Source organism: Sander vitreus, chromosome 14 (assembly GCF_031162955.1).
Source record: "Sander vitreus isolate 19-12246 chromosome 14, sanVit1, whole genome shotgun sequence".
In the NCBI taxonomy this organism is placed as follows: domain Eukaryota; kingdom Metazoa; phylum Chordata; class Actinopteri; order Perciformes; family Percidae; genus Sander; species Sander vitreus.
In genome coordinates this window covers 10,552,331-10,575,379 of record NC_135868.1, presented here as the reverse complement: position 1 = coordinate 10,575,379, position 23,049 = coordinate 10,552,331, and the positions used below count along the sequence as shown (strand labels likewise).

The 23,049-nt window shown below is 38.5% G+C and overlaps 3 protein-coding genes and 2 non-coding genes across 5 annotated transcripts; 4 read left to right on the top strand and 1 right to left on the bottom strand.

Annotated features, from left to right (window-relative positions):
* The first annotated feature begins 191 nt into the window (after positions 1-191).
* Positions 192-8,803, top strand: ppt2b (palmitoyl-protein thioesterase 2b). The gene is made up of 8 exons (XM_078267956.1): positions 192-677; positions 1,595-1,748; positions 2,772-2,867; positions 3,322-3,429; positions 3,580-3,663; positions 4,915-4,999; positions 5,540-5,594; positions 6,252-8,803. The coding sequence occupies exons 1-8, from the start codon at positions 489-491 to the stop codon at positions 6,393-6,395; spliced, it is 915 nt and encodes a 304-aa protein (XP_078124082.1). The 5' UTR covers positions 192-488; the 3' UTR covers positions 6,396-8,803.
* A 705-nt stretch (positions 8,804-9,508) lies between these two features.
* On the top strand, positions 9,509-13,172 carry rps5 (ribosomal protein S5). The gene is made up of 6 exons (XM_078267609.1): positions 9,509-9,594; positions 10,487-10,590; positions 10,925-11,134; positions 12,276-12,404; positions 12,794-12,892; positions 13,063-13,172. Coding segments are annotated over exons 1-6 (612 nt in total). The 5' UTR covers positions 9,509-9,593; the 3' UTR covers positions 13,132-13,172.
* On the top strand, positions 10,707-10,839 carry LOC144529487 (small nucleolar RNA SNORA3/SNORA45 family). The gene has a single exon (XR_013502994.1). It is a non-coding gene; the product is annotated as a small nucleolar RNA SNORA3/SNORA45 family (small nucleolar RNA).
* Positions 12,581-12,712, top strand: LOC144529506 (small nucleolar RNA SNORA3/SNORA45 family). Its single transcript, XR_013503012.1, has one exon. It is a non-coding gene; the product is annotated as a small nucleolar RNA SNORA3/SNORA45 family (small nucleolar RNA).
* On the bottom strand, positions 12,816-21,417 carry ddah2 (DDAH family member 2, ADMA-independent). The gene is made up of 6 exons (XM_078267607.1): positions 21,268-21,417; positions 19,728-20,330; positions 18,497-18,685; positions 16,569-16,688; positions 15,795-15,938; positions 12,816-14,006 (listed from the first exon to the last, which is right to left on the bottom strand). Exons 2-6 carry the CDS (start codon positions 20,025-20,027, stop codon positions 13,887-13,889), a joined length of 873 nt encoding a protein of 290 aa, XP_078123733.1. The 5' UTR covers positions 20,028-20,330; positions 21,268-21,417; the 3' UTR covers positions 12,816-13,886.
* Between the last annotated feature and the right edge of the window lie 1,632 nt (positions 21,418-23,049).

The following is a 23,049-nucleotide window of genomic DNA, read 5'->3' as shown; positions in this document are numbered from 1 at the left end:
ATGGATGTATTATATCAGAGAAGGTCAAGAACGGTTTAGGATCTTTGATTAGATTAACGCAATCGACTTGAAGCCGAGCCAAGATTCTAGCCGAGCTAACATAACGACTGGGACGTTCCATGTGTCCGCGCTGCTGATTGGACGAGCTGAAACTGGAAATTACGTCAACAGCGGCCGCATCACGTTTAATTTAAAACCGGAACAAACAAAGAAACCAAAGCAAAGTTTAGCAGCTGATGTAGTGTTTTCGTCGAAGTGTTATTAAGAAATAAAACATACAGTGTGGGTGTAAAACAGGATATTTAAGGGACACTGAACAGCTGACATTTGGCTCTTTTTTTACCATAGCTTGGAAAAAGAAATTTCAAATGGACATGAAGATGATAGCACATTAGCCAAACATCAAGATTTTATGTTTTTATTTTATTTAGTAATCTCTCTTTAATTTAGGAAACCTTTAAGTGTTTATTTTGGAATTGTTTTGAGTTATGATGAAGGGCTCTCATTCTGCTTTGTCAAGCCGGAGGAGGAGCAGCAGCGGGGCGGCCGGGCTCCTGTATCCGCTGCTCGGTGCGTGTCTCTGGGCTGCAGTGGTCGGGTACAAGCCGGTGATCATAGTGCACGGTTTGTTCGACAGCTCAGGGGAGTTTATACATTTACAACGGTTCATTAACGAGGTAAGTGGTCGGAATAAAGAGAGAGTGTTTCAGTGTGGTTGTTTTGTAGATATTTTGGAGCAAAGAATATACCAGTATATAGTACCAGTTTGTTTTTTAAGGGGTTGACCATACATTATACACTGCAGAGGCCTTACAGCTTATATCATCACCACGTTATCAGCAAAGCGTTGACCTGCACCATGTAACATGTATACTGCCACACTAGTCAACTTGGTAGACTCAGAAGATTATCTTGTGGTGTAAATTTTACTATTCTGCATTATTCCTGCAGCAACTTTTTGGTACATTAAATCTGTGGGAAGTAGGCTGTGTGCAGGAGGTTTTATTTATTAAAGTTGTCTGTGGTAATGAATTTCAAAATGCACAGTGAAATGTGCCCTGTCCAGCTTTACTTCTTGAATTATCTTATTCCCTCACACACCCTTTTGAAACAGACACACAGATTCTAACCTGGTTGAGTTGAGGATGTGGTGAAGTTTTTGTGGGAACTTCGGCAAGGTTAAACCTAGAGTAAGTTCCTCTTTTCCCCTCTGCTGTAGTAGAAAGCTAATGACTGAAACCAGACTAAACATATTTCAGGAGGAAAAGAAAAAATCAAAAGCGGAAATTCAGATCTCTGTCTGTCTGCTTCAGTTAGTCTGTGCTCCTGCCTTCTTACCAAACAGCCTAATGAATCATCAATATTTAAAGCACATCCTGATCAAAAAGTAGCTAACATACCCACAGACCTTTGATACCAGTAGGTCTGGTTTGCCTGGCTGCTGTTGCTTTTAATGCTGAGGTTACCGTGCTGTTTCTTGTAGATGTTTGACGCTTCATGCAACAATATGAGGAATTACTTAAATACAGTCCCTCCCTACAAGCCCAGTACAGCTTGTTTATGAAGTGAAACCATCTTCTTCTCTCTCCTGCAGTCTCATCCTGGAACAAATGTGACAGTCATCGACTTGTTTGACAGAAGTGCCAGCCTGCAGCCCATGTGGAAGCAGGTGGAAGGATTCAAGACAGCTATTTACCCAATAATGCAAAACGCAGGAGACGGGGTGCACTTTATCTGCTACTCTCAAGGTCTGTGAGAGTATATAGTAGAGACATCAATGTGGTATTTGCTCAAGATTATGAAACAGTTTTGGAATGTATGTTATTCTTGCAATAACTGACCTCAGGGTGACATTGTATTCTGTAAATTGTAAATATTTCACACTTTTATTTGAAATATGGGGCTTTAGGGACTCTCTGTTTGTTTCATTCACTGGATATATTTGTTTTATGACTCTTGGAATTTCTTCCCCAGTCAGGAGTTGGAAATTCCTGGCCAGCAGTTTGGAATTCAAACTGCTAAATGTTATGTTATGTTATGGAAGAAATTAGATTTTTCCTTTCTTTGCCCAACATACATGGGCAAATGTTGCCAACCTGCTACCACAGATGTTTAGTATTTCTATCAGGAAGTTTAGATTTCAATTTTTTTTAATCGTTTTTCATGTTTTTATTAGGGCTGTCAAAATAAAAAAAAATTAACGCAGATTAATCCATTCCATATTGACGTTATACATTATTATTATTAAATCATTTAATTTTGACCATATGGCCTTAGCAATAAACAAGCCGTTCTTTAATGTCACCAACTGTTGTTTAGTACCCTTTTTTTTTTACTTTCTTAAAAAGTATCGGTTCAGGCACCATTAATTATGTATGCGATTAATTTCAATTAATTAATCACAGAGTATGTAATTAGATTAATTTTTTTAATCGATTGACAGCCCTAGTTTTTATAGATTAAAGGTCATGCTACACTGAAAATCCAATTGAAATGTATTTTCAAGAACATGAATGTGAAAAATCAATGGTGCGTAGTCTTTACAGTACATTGCAATTAATATGATTCAAACAACTAGTCGATTATTTGATTAGTTCATCGAAGATTAAAGCAATTTTCTGGGGCAGAAATGCTAAACATTTCCTCATTCCAGCTTCTAAATTATAAGGATACTAAGCTTTTATTTGTCTTATGTGATTGAATATCTTCAGGTTTTTGACTGTTGGTCAAGCAAGTAAAAAGACTGATACTTTTTTTTTTTTCAATCACAGGTGGGCTGGTTTGCAGAGGAATCCTCTCCACTCTCTCTGACCACAACGTCCAATCTTTCATCTCTCTGTCCTCACCTCAGGCCGGGCAATATGGAGGTGGGTTCAAAGTCAAAGGCTGAATATGTGATTATGTTTAAAGCACCTATAATCAGTATTCTTTAAATAAGAGTGTATCAACTGACAATGTAAAAGGGTTCGCTCGTTTTAGTAGATTTACCTATGGCCAGAAAGGAGTTGGTAGAGATCAAAAACAGAGCGAATGTGAGAGTGAATATTAGACTTACATTCATCATATGGACAGAAGGACGACTCCGGATTAATGATTATTTTGCTCCATAACTGCTGGATGTATAAAAAAGAAACCGCTAACAAGTTTATCACATTAACTTAAAAGATGATATGTCAGTGTTGTGTTCTCAAATAGTTTTCGCTGCCGTCAAGTGGGCAAAAAAATCTGCTATTGCAGATTTACCATGGGAAGAACGCTTTTCTCTCTCCAGCTCTCAAACTTGTTCTTTGTCCTGCTCTTAACTTTTTGTTTTCTCTTCAGACACAGACTACTTGAGATACCTCTTCCCACAGTTTGTGAAGTCCAACCTCTTCCACCTCTGCTACACGTCAATAGGTCAGAGGATCTCCATCTGCAACTACTGGAATGGTGAGAGTCATTTGTATTCCATATTTTGTCAAACCTGAAAATAAGATATGCAGTGTAGATTATATCAGATTCAAAGACAAGAGATTTAGTATAAAAAGAGCTTCATAAACCAATGTTTTGAGATACTGGTTGTTTGTCCTCCTCCTCCAGACCCCCACCACAGAGACCTGTATGTGAACAGCAGTGATTATTTGGCTCTGCTCAACAGCGAAAGACACAATCCAAATTCAACAGGTCAGCACATTCCTTGCGGGTAAAGCTTGATTTATGGTTCTGCGGAGGCTCCACGCAGAGCTTTCGCCATAGTCTACGTAAGTGGCCTGAAGTTTATACTTGTGCGTTGGTGTGTGCGTCGAGCCAGCATGTGTATGTGTAGGGAGTGTGTGGTAGAGCAAGGGGGGAAATGAGAGAGTGACTGTGATTAGCTTCGGAGCGAGTAGCGACTCTAAAGTCATAGTCAGAGAAACAGAGTGTCTCCCCTGTGCTTTCTGAGAACCAGGAAATGGGTAGAGGGAAATGCAATGCTGCCAAGACATGATATGCGTTGCCGCGACGTGTTGTTAAATTTTTCAAGAGGTGCACGTCCAGCTACGGCGTAGGTTCCGGCGTAGGTTCCGGCGTAGGTTCCGGCGTAGGTTCCGGCGTAGGTACGTGGAGACACGGACCTATGCCGGAACCTAAGCCGTACGTAGCCACGGTGTATATTTTACGCAGAAGTATAAATCACGCTTAAAACTCATCCATACATTTCGTGAATGTAACTATTAGTGGGTTTTTGTTTATCTCTGTGGTGCAACAGTAACTTTGACCTTATGACTAAAAGCAAATAGAAGGTTGTTGTCTCCAAATACAAGAAGGCAAAGGGGCCACATTCAGTGAAAACAAACAAATAGATTTCATCACAACATGACAATATGTCAGACAAATCCATGACAGTATAACAAAAGATAACAGGAATACACAACAGTCGCACACAAGAGGCGCAGACCAAACCTGCAGATAATAGTAGTAGTCGTTGCTGTAGTGCATATATGTAGATAAGAAAAGAATACTTATTATCTATATATAACAGACTTTGTTGCATCAAGGATGCATATTTGGACAATACAGTTTCTCCTTGTGTAGTTGATTAACACTTCAATACAGGTTTCATCTTAAAAAGAGACTGTAAATCAATTTAGGAAGATGTTTGCTTATCAGGTATTATTTGAAAAACATAACTTATGAATTAAGATAAAATAAGACTATTGATGCAAGGAAATTCACATTTTACAGCAGCACAGAGACAGACCAAGAGGTAAGAAAGCAGGAAAAAAAAGTATATATATATACTTACAGACAATACTTCTGACTAGTCCAGAGATTGAACTGGTTAAGCTAAGTTTATAGCAGAGGTGTTGCACTGGATTGCAACAGGTTGTACAGGTGTACCTAATAAAGTGGCCCCTGAATGTATATTCACTGTGTTTTATGTCTCAATCTCAGAGTGGAAGAAGAACTTCCTCAAAATCAAAAAGCTGGTGTTGGTTGGAGGACCAGACGATGGAGTCATCACTCCCTGGCAGTCAAGGTGAGTCTTGAAAATATTTTTTCTACTTGTGGTCTTTTGGTCTGGTAATAATCTTTCTTATAGACAAAACAATTTTACGGTAATCGTTGATACATTTGAGATCTTGTTGAAAAGAATGAGCACATTATGATTATTTTTCGCAGCCATTTTCGCAGTTTGATAGTGAACGTTGGGGTGTCATTTTATGCAATGAAATGTTTAGATTTTTCTACCATATACACTTGAGGCACACTGTACCATGAAACTGACCCTCATGCTAAAATGCCTCTAAAACAAGTTTTATCCATGCACTTCTGAACCCCTAATAAAAAAACATGTTGAGATTATGTTCTTTTCTCTGCTCCAATTGAGGGATTATTTCTTCCAGTTTCCACTTTGATTCATACCCCCCCTCCCCCCGATGTCATATGACACTTTCTATGCTCAGTTCACACATAACTAGGCTCTGCTAGAGTTGCTTTTATTTGACTGTGGCTTATCAGATGACTCTCATGTGATGCTCACACATTATTCTCCTTCTGTTTCTCTCATGATTTTTAGTCAGTTTGGATTCTATGACGACAACGAGACTGTCGTTGAGATGCAGCACCAAGATGTGAGTGAAAATCGTTTATAGTTTATTTCAGTGCACTTTTGTGATTGTTGCTAATACTTTTAAGACACCAAAAATACCAGTGCAGTGGTGAAACAAAGCTTTATAAAAAAAAGAACACAGAACTTCTTACATGTTTCATTGCAAACAAAGAACTTTTGTCCCAACGTACAAAATGTAAGCTTGTACCAAACATCAACAGACAGTCTTTCCTTCCTACATCAGAAATATTTGCCCTGAGCATCATTGTAGCCTGTTTTGCAAGATAAATGAAGCATACAAAATAAAGATTTCACCTTTACTAATGTCCCAGGTAAAGATCTTTAAATATGCACTAAGTGCACCTTGCACAATAGGTTTATCTACAGCTTATCAATACTAGTTAAACAGTTGTACATTGTTATTCCCAACTTGTATATATTTTAAATTATTTGTTCTTATATTCTATCCTATTATTATCTCATGTATATTGTATCCTATTATTTCATATATATTCTGTATGTGTGCTGTGTGTCTGATATTTTACTGCTGCAACACTGGAATTTCCCATTTTTTTGGGATCAATAAATATCTATCTATCTATCTAATAAGGGTGAAACTTTAAGGATAAGAAGAAGGAAAAAGAAGGTCAAGGCCTAAATAATTTTTTTTCTGTTTCAGTTGTATTTAAGAGATGTTTTCGGTCTGAAGACGCTGGCGGCTCGTGGAGATCTGATCATCTGTTCTGTTCCCGGCGTCCAACATGTGTATTGGCACTCGAATGAGACGGTGTTTCACATGTGCATGGAGAAGTGGCTGGTGTAGAACAAAACTCATTTACAGCACACACAGATGCACACACAGATACAGTTTTCTAAGCTCTTAACTTCCACCATGTATAAAACTCTACAACTATTGTAAAGTATACCCGCAAACATTTGTGAGTGCACTCTTAAGGATTTATTCTCATTTTTTGGATTACAGTTCTTAGAAATCACTTGGTAATCAACAAGTGTTGCCAGAGTTATTTTTTTGTTGTACTTGCTGCTGGTGAGGTTTGTGTTTCTGTTTTGTTTTTTATGCTCATCCTAGTTAACGACTAGGTTACTTTAAAAGAAATAGTTTAACATTTTGGGAAATATGCTTGTTAGATAGATACCACTCTCATGTCTGGACGCTAAATATGAAACTATAGCCAGCAGCCGATGAGCTTGGCTTAGCATAAAGACTGGAAGCAAAGGCAAACAACTAGCCTGGTCGTCCGTCGGAGGGGCCGTCTGCCTTTATTTTGGCCGATTTGACATGTTGAATCAGAGGGCAGGCAGACGGACTCAATGACCAATCTGATTGGTGGAGTACTAACCCGAAATGATGAAACTGACATTTGTTGATCTGAAATGAAGACAGATTCAGCAACTGCATGGCCTATTTCTTGCTTAAAATGTTTTCAGGAACATGTTCTAGTGAACTATTTTCGTAAAATACGAGATCGTATTCCAAACGAGCCGCCATTATGGCATGCATCATCAGCCTGCTGTTATGGAGACGTATTATGTCTCGTGCACACGCAGAACGTACGCTCAAGTCGGCGTCGCTTCGGTGTGTTCCGAGGCACTTTTTGGACCTTGGTGAGCCGACTGATCAGTCCGACTGCCTTTTCTGCCGACGGTCGGTCGTCAGGTTGGTGTGTCTTTAGAGGGCCTTTAGAGGTGCTGGTAGGCAGATTTTTTGCCACTGGACAAAGCCAGACTAGCGGTTTTCCCGTTTCCAGTCTTTATGCTAAGCTAAGCTAACCAGCTGCTGACTGTAGGCTCATATTATTTGTTTTAAACCGTGTTGCAGCTGTCAAACAAGTCCAGCACATCTCTTTCTGCTGAAGGTACTTTCTCAGAAAATTAGCACAAGGCACAAACTGTCAGAAGCAACAAATGAGAAGGCTCCCATAAACTTGCTTAAGGTTTAACTAGCTATTATGTTATTACAGTCTTCAACGGTAAAGCAAATCAGACATTAAAGGAGCACTCTGGCACTTTAGTATTGCATTTCAGTAAAGTATAGGGACTTATAAAAGAGAGCCTAAAAAGAGAGAGGTCAAAAATCAATGGAGCAGAGGTTGAGAGACATTTTACTGTTTTCACAGCCTGACTAGTCCCTCACAACTGAAATAAGTCGTGTGTAGAAAATTGGTGGAGTGCGCCTTTTATTTGTATGAAAGCGAGCCCGCATACATACAGTATATATATCCGTGTGTGTCTGTGTGTTTGGTCACACATGCCTCAAAACCCCACACAACACAACAGTGCCTGAGCGACATTCTCTCAACTTGTCTACATGTAGAAACTCAATGCCCTGCTCATGTTATGATGCAGTAATTTACATATTTTTATTCTTTTATTTTTAACCCGGGGGGGTCAGTCGGTCGTGTTTTCCTCTTTGTTTTTTTTAGTGTATACATCTGATCGTGACTATCATGATTATTGTCATTATCATGCAGTGCTTTGGAACTTTAGTAGATTAAGCCTTAAAGTTTCCCCTCATGCCTCAGTGTTTCATGTCCCATACCAAGTGCTATGACACACGGCCTCTTCTGTAGTGATGGTGCTAAAAATAATGATATGGAGGGGTGGATGTAGAGTGGCCGGAGAGTGGCAGTGCTATATTAGTGTTTACTTGTCCACCTGACTATTGTATGTGGCGCTCTTTACCTCTCATCGCATTTAGATATCTCAGGCCTTTGAGCTTTATTATTGTCTGTTTGTTGGAAAAGGGACTGTTGTCTCTTAACTGTTTGCATTTTATTGGATGTTTATGTACTTTATAGATCTTTCTTTGAAGAAGTAAAGCAATGGAAATATCTTTTGTGTGATAAACAAGAAGTGAATTTGAATGGGTAAAAACATATGCATTGCTCAATGTTTAACCAGATAAAGAAAAGGGAAATGGTGAAGATGGGATGATTTTAACTGTTTTAAAGTTGTTAGATTTGTAGTATTATTTTAATATTGTTGCATCCTTTTGTTTAATGTATGCTAGTTGTACAAGTTAACCTAACTACATAAATGTCCTCTCTGTTCAGTTTTCTTGCTTTAAAAACAGTAAATGTGGTTATGGACATTTTTTTAAAACGTAAACAGAAATAACTATTTTGACTACAATCCTACAATTTCTACAGTTTTTGGTCTGCAAGTGAAAATGTGTCAAATGTTCTCAATAAAAGACAGTTTTGAACATCTTCTTTTGTCTTAAGTTATTACAGTAGTATAATAGATAGTCTTTGTCTATTCAGGAAACTCCCTGCCATCTTAAAAAATAAAGTCGGACTTAACTGACTTTGTTCTTATTTCATTGTATATGTTTCTGCTATGTTTGGATTGTTTATATTTGTTTTTGCTATTTTACTATTTAAAATGTACAGTTACAGTTTTTGACGACAACTTTATTTTCCAACTGGTCGGTATATACTGTATCTTTGCTGCAATTCTTTAACTTAATTTAAGGGATACTTATCAAAAGTCAGAAATGTCAATTATTTTATGTTTATAATGCACAATTATTGCCTTACAATATCATTATAGTTATTCGATTCAAATTCATTTAATATTGTAAACTTAAATATCAATATCAGGCTTTCATTTTTTTGCCATAGTTATTACATTTATGCCGGATACCTACTTGAAAAAATGATTGTTTTGAATATTGGGAGAATGAAAAGATGAAACATATATCTTATAGTCTATCTTATATATCAATCAATAAATGATTATTATTGTACAGTGCTATGGCAGAATAAGGATAAAAAAATCATTTTAAGAACATTAAAAAACAAACAAGCATTTTCTTTAACATATTTATTTATCCAAACTACACACTGTTAGCGTCAGTCCATTCTAAAAGAAAAGACTACAATTCCCTTCAAGTTTTGCGCACCGGAAGAAACCTACCAGCTCACCGGATATCTGCACGCGGCGCCTCGAAAAGGCCCTTTTCCGTCTCAGAGAAGTGTGGTACAGAACGGCAGACACAAGTGAGTGAAAAATTCACCTTTTGCTCGCTTCATATGTCTTCAAAAAGGTTATTCTTGGATAATTAGAAGCGGTACTGACTCCCGTTGTCCGAGAAATAAGAAATAAGCATATCCGCTTTCCGTAATATTGTTTTATTTGTACTAAGAATTTCCATACGAGCAAAACGGCGCTTAGTGTTAGCATGTGGCTAGCTTTTTAGCACATGTGGATGCGGCATGTGAATCAGCTAGCTACCTCAATACATTTCAGTACTTTATTTCACTAAATGTTGCGATAGTATACTTAGTATTGGCACGTTCTTAAAGTATAAATTACCACTTCTGTTCAGGCGTTCGCTAGCTTGTCAGGCTTACGGTCACTCAGTAAGCCTGACTAACGTTAACTTTAGAGAAGCAGGCTTCAACTCGGGCCCTGCTGTGAAAATGTGGCCGTGTTTTCGGCGATGTTCTGACCTTACATTGAATCATAACGTTATGTTCAAGTGTTCTATGCTAAAGAGAGATATTTAGGTATCTGTATCATTGTGTGTAGCTACGTAACCTCGGGTAGGTTAGCATGAAAACGGGTTGAGCTTTGCAATGTAGCTAAGATATCTATCTAAATTGAGGTTACGTTCAAATATATTCAGAATTGATGTGACAATGACAGATCCAGTATTGCGTAATGTGATCAATATCAACCAGACCACTAACCACTGTGTTCCTCATTTGTTAACATAAGACAACCTGCTGTGACGTGAAGGTTAATATTTCCCAGCCCCTTTTTTTTTTTTTTTTTTTTTTTTTTTTTTTTTTTTAATATATAAATGGACTCAGTTAAAATGTATCTTTTCAAAAGTGATGAAGTGCACACACTGCTAAATGAAGTGACCACCTGTTTTTTCATCCTCAGTGACTGAGTGGGAGACTGCCCCAGCTGTGGCTGAGTCCCCGGAGATCAAACTCTTCGGGAAGTGGAGCACTGACGATGTCCAGATCAATGACATCTCCCTGCAGGTAAGCAGCAAGAGGCAGTTGCTGCTTGTGTCAATTGATGATTGATACAGAAATCTTAATTTCTTTTTTTACTTTAACTTTATTTGCTGATATAATTGTTTGTATTTGATGCGTTTATCGAGGCTAGAGTCACGCCTAGACACTGCCCTGTTGTCCTGGTGTGCTAGAGTGCTCGTAGAGGAAATGTCTTTGCTTATTCATTGGCTGTAGTCTGTTGTGGCCCAGTCAATCACCAACTCAGACACACCAAGTCTTCATACATACTGTACCTCATCAATGCTGGGTTAAAATCTGTATAAACCATGATGTTTAAAAACATCTCTGTACTCTGCAGGATTACATTGCTGTGAAAGAGAAGTACGCCAAGTACCTGCCACACTCTGGAGGACGTTATGCCGCCAAACGTTTCCGTAAGGCCCAGTGCCCCATCGTGGAGCGTCTGACCAACTCCATGATGATGCATGGCCGCAACAACGGCAAGAAGCTGATGACCGTGCGCATTGTCAAGCACGCCTTCGAGATCATCCACCTGCTGACAGGAGAGGTATGCGCCACTAACCTCTATGACAATTCTCACTCTTGTTTAGTGTGTGTAGCATGATTAAAAGCGTGAACTATACTTGTGTGTAAAATCTACACTGTGGCTACATAAGTACGTGGAGACACGGACCTACGCCGTAGCCTGACGTGCAGCTCTCAAAAGCTGTAACTACACGTTGCGGCGATGAACACTGCTCGGCCATGGCTTGGTAGCGTTGCATTTCCCCCTACACCTGATTCTCTTTCTCCATAAACATGAAATCAAGGATATGGTTAACTTTTCCTGTTCCCACCTTGGTCAGAAAGCACAGGGGAGACACTTTGTTTCTCTCATCATGACTCTAGAGTCAGTACTTGCTCCGAAACTAAGCGCCCTCACTCTATGCACACACCAACACACAAGTATAAACACCAGGCCACTTAACGTAGGCTACGGCGAAAGCTCTGCGTGGAGCCTCAGCAGAACCATAATTCAAGCTTAAGGCAGATCAAGACTGACATTTTTTAAAAGGCAGCATACAATTAAGAGCTACAGCAAAGTGTGAACTGTGAAGCACAGTTAAGTCTCCAACTGATCCTATGGGTCAGGTTTTCATTGCAATAATACACAAGCTACTTGTAGTTTTTACCTTTTTTTTTTTTATTATTTTTTTTACAGGAACTTTTTTTTTTAAAGCAGATTACATTAATTGATTTTCATCTAGTTTTAAGTCCCCACAGATCCAACAGTATGTACTGCTAGAAAAAATGCTTCTTCTGATCGAACTAAACGAGAGAAATACAAATGAGCTGTTAATTATAAAGCAGGCACCATTAAAGTAACTAAGTAAAACTATACTGTTAATGATACCTTTACAATCTGTGTATAATTGAAATGGTCAAATTCCCAGATTTGTACTTAAGTTGTAGTGAACATCGCAGAAGTTACTGTTGAACAGATGTCACTGAAGTGAAACCTGAAATACAGTAGAGTCCAGAGCATTACTTAAAATGATTACTGTTGGCATACCACAACATTGAGCAGATTACCTGCACTTCATGCCAGGTTTCCGTTGGTATCCAGTGTCATATCTTTCTTGCTGTTATGTTGCAACATGTTTGTTCATTGAATGAAATTTCTAAACTATTTTAAATGTTGTTCCCAGAATCCCCTCCAGGTCTTGGTGAACGCCATCATCAACAGTGGACCCCGTGAGGACTCCACCCGTATCGGCCGTGCTGGTACCGTCAGGAGGCAGGCTGTGGACGTGTCGCCCCTCCGCAGAGTCAACCAGGTAACCACACTCATTTGCATTAAATGCATGTTTTTCTTAAAGGTGGGGGCTAATCTTTGATTTAATGTGGCATTACAACAAAATGAGGTGTTGTGCTTTCACGTATCTGGTAAATTAATTGAGTCCAAATATTGCTTTTATTTGCAATTGCTGTAATAGTTAAATGCTGTGCATTAAGCGAGGCTAGAGTCACGCCTGGATACTTCCCGTTGTCCTGGTGTGCTAGAGTGCTCGCAGAGGAAATATCTTTGCTTATTCATTGGCTGTAGTCTGTTGTGGCCCAGTCAATCACCAACTCAGATACATTACACTACCAGTCAGTGTTTATTCCACCAAAGTTAAGTTGTCAGTCCCTAACATGCTGCTCTCTCTCTCTCTCTCTCTTGTAGGCCATCTGGCTGCTGTGCACAGGAGCAAGAGAAGCTGCTTTCAGGAACATCAAGACCATCGCTGAGTGCCTGGCTGATGAGCTGATCAATGCAGCTAAGGTAATAGTTTATCCACTTATAGCATGATTCTGATTAATACAATACAATTCCTATTATTGCACCCTTCTGATGCTCAAAACCTGTAATGGTTTGAGAAACAATGCAGTCTGTAATTCTGGTCCTCTGTTTATATTGATGTATATTAAATTGCCAATTTCTCCTAATTTCAGGGTTCATCTAACTCTTACGCCATCAAGAAGAAGGACGAGTTGGAGAGAGTTGCTAAATCCAACCGTTAAACAACAAACTTTCTAACAAATAAATGTCAAATTTCTTCTGATGGTGCGAGTCCTTTATTTTTATGCACTTCTACACACACGTTTTGGTTCGTGAACAGACATAGATTACACAAGCCAACTACTGACCTCACTAAACTAATACACATTCACACACAAGAAAGCTAAAACAATTGGTTTTAAAAATAATGCATTTCTATACTGAGCAGCTACACGTCCTGTAATTGAGTGTCGATTAAACTTCAGAGGATTGAAATTGATACCAACTGATCGTGGACAAGAGGTGATGTACATGGTTACAAATCTGCAGACATGAATTTGGGTACCATGTTTAATCTGCAGGTCTTGGTGTCTTACATTTTCTGTTGGTTGTTGTAAGCAGTTAATAAGCAAGTGTCACTTTTAAACTTAGTTATTTCTATTTTGTTTATCCAGGTAACGTTAAACTTATAAAGTCAAACTTGGTACCAACATTGATTTCACATTTCTGTCAGCTCAGTGGTGGGCTGCAGAAACTGGAAAAGTCTTAGCAAGTTAAGTACAGTAGAATTTAGTGGTTTTGTGAGGAAACTAACGTGCTGAGAATCGGCTTACAGTAAGTCAGTTAACAGATGTTACAGATGCTGTGTGTCAATGTTGTCCCTAGAAATAAATAGACTGGAATTTTTATCTGTGGAAAGTGTTTGATTAATCCCCCCCTTCACCCCACCATGAACATGTGCAGGTAATGCTGTGTACATACTGATGGTTAAGTGTTTTCAGAAATATGTGTGCTTTCTGTTGATGAGGAGGCAGAGCGAGGACAGGGACGCTCCCAGTTTGGAGGCCTCACTGCAGGCTGTAGGCAGGAGGGTGTAGTCTTGTAGCTTCTGGAAGGCCTGCAGACAGGAGGGAGGGAACAATTTACTCATCACAGACTGTACTAGTTAATAAAAGATGGGAAAGGACTGTTAATGTAGACTGGATTTTGTCCGACATCTAAAATGTATACCAGTCATTAAGTAATTTCAATGTAGAGAATTTAAATCCTCAGGAAAACAAGTATCTTACCTTCAGGTTTGGGCCTTCCTTTACATAAATTTGTTTAATGCATGCCATAATTATTAAACTACTACAGAGTCCCACCTGCCCTGTAAATGAAATTACAGCCAATACTGCATTTGCAGTGATGGCATGTGACTTTTCACTATTTTCGTTTCTTGCTACTTTTCAAAGGGAAATATTGTACTTTTTACTGCACTATAGTTATTTGACTTCTTTAGTTAATTTACAGTTTTACATACAAAACATTGGAACTTATAAAATATGCTTTCATACAAAAGAAAAACTACTTTACCTAACATATACAAGTTGAGCTGAAACAACAAAAAGTCAATTCATGACCATTTTGATATTTGTAAAAAGATTTCTCAAATATATAGTATAACAGTCAGAGGTCATTTTTCCTAATTAAACATGTTTAAATGCAGGACTTTTACTTGTAATGGGAGTACAGTGTATTATTACTTTTACCCAAGATAAGGATCTGATTACTTCCTCCACCACTGTGTGTTTGCTATACAGCACCAGAGATATGTGTAGGCATATACACTTTATGTAAATTTCCCAGCAGAAATCATTAAAGTTTAATATCTTAAAGGGTCAGTTAGGGTAAGTTTGATTGTTACTGCTCTGTATAACAGAACTAGAAAATGCATTTTCTGCAGAAAATGCTGAAAAGCTAAAACTAAACTGGATTGCTGGCATAATTGCGTAAGAAGAAGGTGAAGTAGTGAGAATAGTTGGAAATGTGGGAATGGTTTTAATTAGTACGAATTTCATTGAAATGTTGAATAATACCAATAACGTATTAAACAAAAGTGGTAAAAAAGTCATGGTATATATATATAGTATGTCGAAAAAAAGTCAGTAAAAAAGCCTAAACAATACGTATGTGGTATAAATATAATGACCACCAGAAAGCATTTGCAAACATATTGATATATAATTTGTGTGGATAAAGTTAAAAAATGTGGGCATATCAGCGATTTGAAAAGCTGATACTGGTCTAGAAATGTCAAAGTTGTTTAAGGAGGGCTGTCAATGAAGGAATGCTTGTGGCTCTTGTCATTTGGAGGCTCACTGAGCCAAATGTATATATTCCCATTACTTAAATGAGACATTGGCTGAAAGGAGACAAGTATATCTACGTTTTGACGTATAAATAGTGTATCCACTGATTCTACACATAACGATCAGTTTACTTGATGTGGTTAGCACTGCTTAACCTGTGAAAACAGTTCCTGATTATGTTTTCAGGATTATCCTGGATTGGATTTGAGCCTTCAAATATTTTTAGTCTATTTGGAGGTTGACAGATGTGGGTGTTTACCAGGCAGTAAAAGTATGTTGAGTTGCATTGTGGAACTGTAGGATCCAGTGTTTTTGGGAGCTTAACCTAAACTAGGGACCTAAAGCCAGGAGACAGATTTTTTTTTAAAAAGGACAAGCTGCATAGGTCAACATATCCTGTGATACTCACAGCTTTAGGGTAGTGCAATATTAAATTGCCAAAGACGAATTAAAATGCTGCTGCCATGATCCTTTAATTTAACAAAGATGAGACTCTTTTTGAACCTGCAATAGAAGTCTGCAATAAAAAAATCCAAATCCTCAGCTGTACTCACAGAGACGCTGTCAGGACATTCCTCTGCAGGCCGGTGGAGCAGGAAGTCCAGTTTAGACGGACCTTTGATGTAGATGCAGTTTGCTGCTGATTCCTCTGGAACAGTAAGCACTTCATAGTGGTGATCAGTCAGCTGTTCCATCATCTGGAGACAAACACACACTTAATATTACTGTGCACCGCCCTGACTGCTCCACACACACGTATTGCAGACCACTCCCAGCATTACACACAGACTCAAAGGCAACATTAGTGCTATTATTATGACCTCAGCAGTTCACGTTAGGACAGAGAGGCGGGAAACAGGAACTATGTATGATAGATAATAATGTCAATATTGACTGGAAAGAGGTGCTAGGGCCTGGCTAATAAATGATTTGGATATTCATGACAACATCTTAATTTAACTGCATATATTTTTGAATATAAAAAGTATACAAATATATTCATCATTAAAATCAAATCTCAAATCTTCATCCAGAATTCAAAAACACATTCTGGAATTTTTATAGAAAATAATATATATATATATATATAATAATTTTTTTCATCACTTATGAGGCTGTTGTACATTTTAAAGTAACATATTAGCTGCAGTGTTGGTGAATTTGCATGAAGGCTGAACACATTAGTTTGAGGTTAAAGGAATAGTTTCACATTTTGGGAAAGTGAGAAAGCGAGTAAGGGTACTCCCTAAACATTTCAAACTATTCCTTTAAAGATAACGCATATTATTTTGTATTTATTAACACCACATACACACACATACACTTACCCGGAGTGTCTTCTTGGCTCCATCACTGTTGCTGATGATGATTGTGTCTGGACCTCCCATGGAGCAGATGTTTCTCAAACGGGCTCCACCACAGACGGGGACGGTGGAAACAGCAAAGTCCTGAACCGATGGAGGTCAAAAGGTTTAACTCATTTTAGCTCATCTCTGACCAAAGCTGGTGAATATTTTTTTCTTTAACTGCATTAAAAGGAGATTGAATAACATTTCTTTGTGATGCTAGTCTGTAAAACATGCAGTGTAACAGCCTGCTGCCTGACCAATCTGAAAGTTTTACAGACAAGTTTTTTTAAATTTCAAGTTTTTTGTCCCATGGTCTAAGAATTGTCACTGAGCCTTTTCCATCTTGTCAAGAATAACATTTGATGGAAACACAGTACCCATTTAAATAGTAGGGATGTTTTCAACATGAAAATGGTCTTTTGTTTAATGTACTGTGGCTGCTGTACAATAATACCAGACAGCCTCAAAAAACAGAGGTGAAATCCTAATTAAAATAATGTTTTGGTGTCATAAATGACCTCAATGAAAATGATACGTCTGTGTGTCCAACATCAGTATTGTCAAATAAATAGCTATAATTACAGGACAGTCTACAGTCATGCCAGGAGCTATGTGAAGCTGTACTTAGGCACAGTGGTGCTTTGAGTTAAATGTTAATGTCAGCAAGCTAACAATCATCTGACAATGACAATGCTAACATGTGGAGGTTCAGCACATATGTTTCCATGTTCACCATCTTAGTTTAGTTTCTTAGCATGCTTAACTGGCACTAAACACACATTACAGCAGACGCTGATGGTATTGTTGTTTGGAAGGTATTTGGCCATAAACCAAAGTGTTGGACAAATTAAAAATGTTACCTGATGAAATTTCAGAGAATCACCAAAGTGATTACAATTCCATATTGAAGGGGGACATGAATGTGTGTACTAAATGTCATAGCATTCCATCCAATAGACATTTCACTGAAAACCACAAACTTCAACCTCATAGTGGCACTAGAGGAAAAGTCAGAGGATCACCAAAGTCAGCAGGATTCATCCTCTGGGCGCCATGAATATCTGTACCAAATCTCATGGAAATCCATCAAATAGTTGAGATATTTCAGTCTGGACCAAAGTGGTGGACTAACCAACCAACACTGCCTTCCCTGGCTAAAAATACAAATATTTGATTCTAGCTGAGGCTGCACTATAACTGCCACTTAGTGTTATTATTACAATGATAAATACGTGGCTATAAATATGTAAAAAAGCACTTGTAAAATATTGAATTTTATGAATGACAATGTATAGCATGCAAAATGCTAGTGTTACCAATTTTGAAACACAATATAGTGGGTGTAAATGGTTGTCCTCTTTCATCCCTCGTTCTGACCTCATGAGCCCTCCCACCTACACTAATTCATACCACACACACACACACACACACACACACACACACACACACTCAAAGTGTGTGTGTTTTAGTAGCAAAGTGCGTAAAATGCACTTAAGAAAAGTGGAGGAATCAATAGTTATAGGTGGGTCGTGTCGAGCCGGAGGGCCCCGCTGTGTGGCCTCCATTATTTGGCCAATAGAACGACCTCATTCATCACTGTTTACAGACTATAATTCCCCAAATGCAACACAGCAAATGGCCACCTGCTCACTTTGGCAGCTGGGTTTATTTTCTGACAAGCATCTTGGCACTAAGAAGAGCCAGAAGTTCATACCATAACCAATACATGCAACATATTAAACTGGCAGTGTTTTTCAGGTACATCATCCCATTTTAACACCCTTTATTACTTACAGACGTATGCATTCATGACAAAAGACCCCAAGCAAAAAACAGTATAAAAAAGTACTCTGTCTGCTTCATGTAGAGATTCTGCCACTGCTACATCTTATCTCCATGCCTCTTACCCTGAAAGTGTCTGCCAGCACTTCAGCCCCTCTATGATTGGTGTGGGAGGAGATGCCAACAAAGAACTCCCTCCCTGTGAAGAGGACGTCACTGCCCTCCAGCGTGGCCCCTCCAGAGTCCCCCTCCTTGGCCCCCATCTCCACCACAGTCAGGTTCAGCTCTGACACCACCCTCCTCACTGCCTCCACCTGGAGAGATGAGGAGCAAAGAGAAGCAAGTAACATGAGCAACACATTCATGCTCAACTTCATTCAGTATGAGAAGTTGACTGTGTATGCATTACGCATTACAGTTTGTACTATCCATTTATCTATATACTGTATTATATATATATATCACACAAAAAAACTTCACATTACTGCCTAACAAGTTCCAAAGCACAAACATTAATGATTTTTGATATTGGTGCACTCAAGGAACCTCTGTAATGGGTCTGTTTCCTCCAAAGAACTATGCAATTTGGTACATTCTAATTTTAGAGAAAATAAGTAGGTAGGTAGACAAAAATATGAAGAATAAACTTTCCAGTAACAAATGAACAATTAAGCTGTTCTATTAATGAAATTCCTATTTCATCTACAATTAGGACCGAATTATACAGTTCTTTCCACTTGAACTTGCATTACAGACCTGTAAAATAAAGCATAACCAATTATTAATTGGATGTCATGTACCATTTTCTACCGCTTTCCCCCCTATAATTAGTACCAAATTTCATCATTCTTTGCAGGATTTTTTAGGGAAATGATTCTGAAATTGCAGACCCCAAAAATAAAGTTTTAATGAACCTCTGACATCCAAGACCCAAGTCAACTCGATTGGCAAAAAGCATTATATTGCTTTGCAAAATCCAACATAAAAACAACAAAAGAAAACATGGACGGCATGATAAGGGGGATTTGAGTTTGGTCGTCTCTTGTATTAAAAAGGTTGTTTTCCGTAGTCTACTCTCAATTCTCAGGCATATAATACATAATGCACAAACGAGTATCAACAAGGATCTTTTGGACCATGAGACATGGATGAAACTTAAAAACAAAAGGCAACTAAATTCCCTCTAAACAAGTGAAGTATCTGCTGCAAGTTCATTCTCAAACCATACTAATAAGAACTGAAACTAATGGCTACTTCTTACTACCCTTTATCACACAAAGCAAGATTAAGTGCATCATCAGAGGATAGGGTGCAGAAATCGCTAAACTAAGACCAGTTTCTTCTCCACTGTGTTACCTCACTGCGTCTCTGCTGTTTGAAGGGCCTGGTGATGAGCGCTGTGTCTCCCTGGATGACTGCCACATCCTCTATCCTCCAGCTCTCTGGCAGCTCGGGGTCAGGGGGGATCTCGATCAGCTGCAGGCCCACCTTCTGCCTTAGGGCTCCTGTCAGGCAACCGAACTGACGCTGAGCTTTGGCCAGGTCCACAGAGGTCTCCCCGTTCTTACCACCATCTCCCACTGCTTTCCCAAAGGTCTCTGGGATGCCCCGCACCACGGCGTGGGTAAAGCGGCCATACGGGCACATGTTTGCCATGATTTCAATAAACTAATAACCGTCTGTCTATAAAAGAGTGGTAGCAAGTATTGGTGTTCTGCAAAGATGCCAGATGACAGACAACAAGCAAGAGGTAATAAAAAAATGTGCGTTAGCAACTTTTCCACAGTCTAGTCTTGAAAAAAAAAAAACTAAATTGAGCTAATGGGATGGATCAGGAGGTCCAGGAGGAACATGGAGAGCATCTTCATCCCTGTCTCTCTGCTGCTTCTTTGATTTCAGTTCTCCACTGGCTACTCCTGCATCTGCAGATGCCAGGAAATGGAAGCAGATGATGCCAGCCTAAGACAGAGGGACATGCACACATTAACAGGGCCAGATACAATGGGACAAATGTTTGTATCCCATTCTCTGTGGGATACAAACATGTCAGGGCCACAAAAGGGGTAAATATCTAAGACATTATTCTGGAGATTAAAATGAAGCGTGTAGCTAAAGAATTGCACTTGTGTGAATTGGTGATTGCTAGTTTGTAAGAGGACACATTGTCACCCATAAACCCTTCAAGAGCAGCTGAAATAACAGATAGATAGCAAAGCTGACAGTAGACTAAAGGAGTATTGTCCAAGGTTAGATTACAAGGAAACATTATTCATTATTCCTGCAATATGGTGCAAAGCCTTTCCATGTTTGGGCAGAGGGTTAGATTTGGGACAATTGCCCTTTCATCATCTTCCCTGTAACTTGCAGCAGTCGCCCACTGTGAGGCTGCAGAAAGGGACTTCCACACAGGATGTTTCCTAAATGACTTATGCAACAAGTGCTGGGCTTTGATATTCATTTCATTTTATTATAAAGGGAGCACATAAAGCTTGTTAAAAAATACTAGTTTAGGCTTCCCTATCAACTCACAGTTAACAGTGCTTAAATTAACTATTGTTAGTATCTATGATACCTACTAATGAGTAATGAGATCAATGATAGGCTACGTTATGGAAAAACTGTATTTTTTCCTGATATAATCTGCAATATTTACACTGTCGAAACGGAAAAGAGTAATAAAAACTAATCTTTTTGACTGCGCAGTCTGGGTTATTCAGCTGCATTAATAAATATAAACCACAGCCCAGAACCAAACATCTTGAGTGTTGGGCTGCAGAGTGCACCGCCCAGTAGTTCTTCCCAAATACTTTTGATGATGTTCCACATCTTTCCAACAAGGAAACTATCACCAACACTCCCATAAGTTGCACAATAGCAAATACAGATGTAGACTTACGTTATAGCCTAACGTTGCGTGTGTCGCCGCTTCCACGCTCGGTGCGTTTGCCCTCGTTTGATTTAATGTCCAAACCGAACCCGTTCCCGTTATTTTGCCGTTGGCTCTACTCTACTGACCAACTATGTTAAGTCAAGATGACGACTGTGAATATGTACATATCCGGTTACGTATTTCAAAATAAGACGGCGACAGGAACCCGTAATTTGAGCCATGTTGTGTCATCTAATCTTACATAGGGTTAAGAAAATTACACTACATCTCACTTTCTTAAATTGAATACGTAATGTAATAAAACTCAAACACAATGGTGGTCAAGCTAAGAAAAAAAACGCAGTTACTTATATATAGGATTTAAAATGTTAACATGTGGCCACTGTTATGCTTTTAGTTTGTAAAAGCCAAATCACATTAGTTCCGGTCTTCTTTGCTTACATATGGTACACAGCTCGCCTCTCTCCCTCCCTTTCATCCCAGCACCTCCCCCCATCCCACAAACGTCCTGCCCGGATTCAATCGACCTTGATTTCAGTCATCACAGCTGCTGTATTGTATTGGCTGTCAATAATGTTGAATGTTGCCACACATTACAGTAATCAATAACGTTGACTACAAAATCGATAACGTTTTGGTATAACATGAAGTACTTAGCTAGCTACGTTTTTAAAAAGTAGATACATCTATATAGATCTAAGTTTATTAATATCTTCTTTAAGCTATGAAACACAGTTTTGTCCAGAATTAAACTTAAATAGTAACGTTAATATAACAATAGGCCTACTGTGATTGTAAAGTGACAAAAAGATTATAAAATGCATATTTGACATCAACAATAGCTTGGTTGTGACCATTTTTCTAGCTATATCTATGGTTGTGACATTAGCACAAACATTGGGGTCACAAACTACAGTCTATGGTCACAAATGGGGCTAGTTTCCATGACAATTAGGGGACGGTAACCATAAACCGTTTTAGCAGTTAGGTTAGGTTAGGTTAGGGTTAGTGTTAGCGTTAGGTTTTAGCTTGACTTTAAGGGTGACTGTAACTAATTGATAGTGTTGATAACATAATGACACATCCTGAAACATGAAATTAGAGTAATTTTAATTAATTTAACTTTTTAATTAAAGTAATTTCAAAATTAATTCAACATTAGCTGGCTACATAATTGACAAACGTAAGCATAAATTAACCATGTGATGAAATCCTTACTTTTGCCACATATACTCTCTGACACCCTTTAATTCCTGGTATTAAAAAAAAAATTAAAAGAAATTCCTGGTATTGAGACACTAAATTAATGACAGATTGGAGTATTTCTATGAGATTTTCAAGGATTAAGGACTCACATTTAATATTCTCCCCTTAATCCTGATGAATTGTGTAAGGTCAGATACTGTATCAGCAGCCCTGTCTATTAGGCTAACCTACTTGTTTCTGCCTTTGAAATATATTGTCTTTCTCCTTTCCTGTTCAAAGTCATATAACACCTATATTACTGAGCCATCATTGTTGTCTGTTTTTTGTCCGTGTTTAATGACAAAACAATATCAGGCTTTTCCTGAAATTTGGGTCAAATGTTGGACACTGTTGAGAGATTGTTGGATAAACATGTCAACCTCATTAGACACTAAAGAAAATGATTTGTATACTTTGAAACAGCAGTCTTGTGAATTATGTTAACCAGCAATCAAACTTTTGTTTGCTGAAACTTGGCAATTGATATTGGAGGTTTGTACAACATGTAAACATAGTCTACATAAACACGTTTTGGACTCAGAG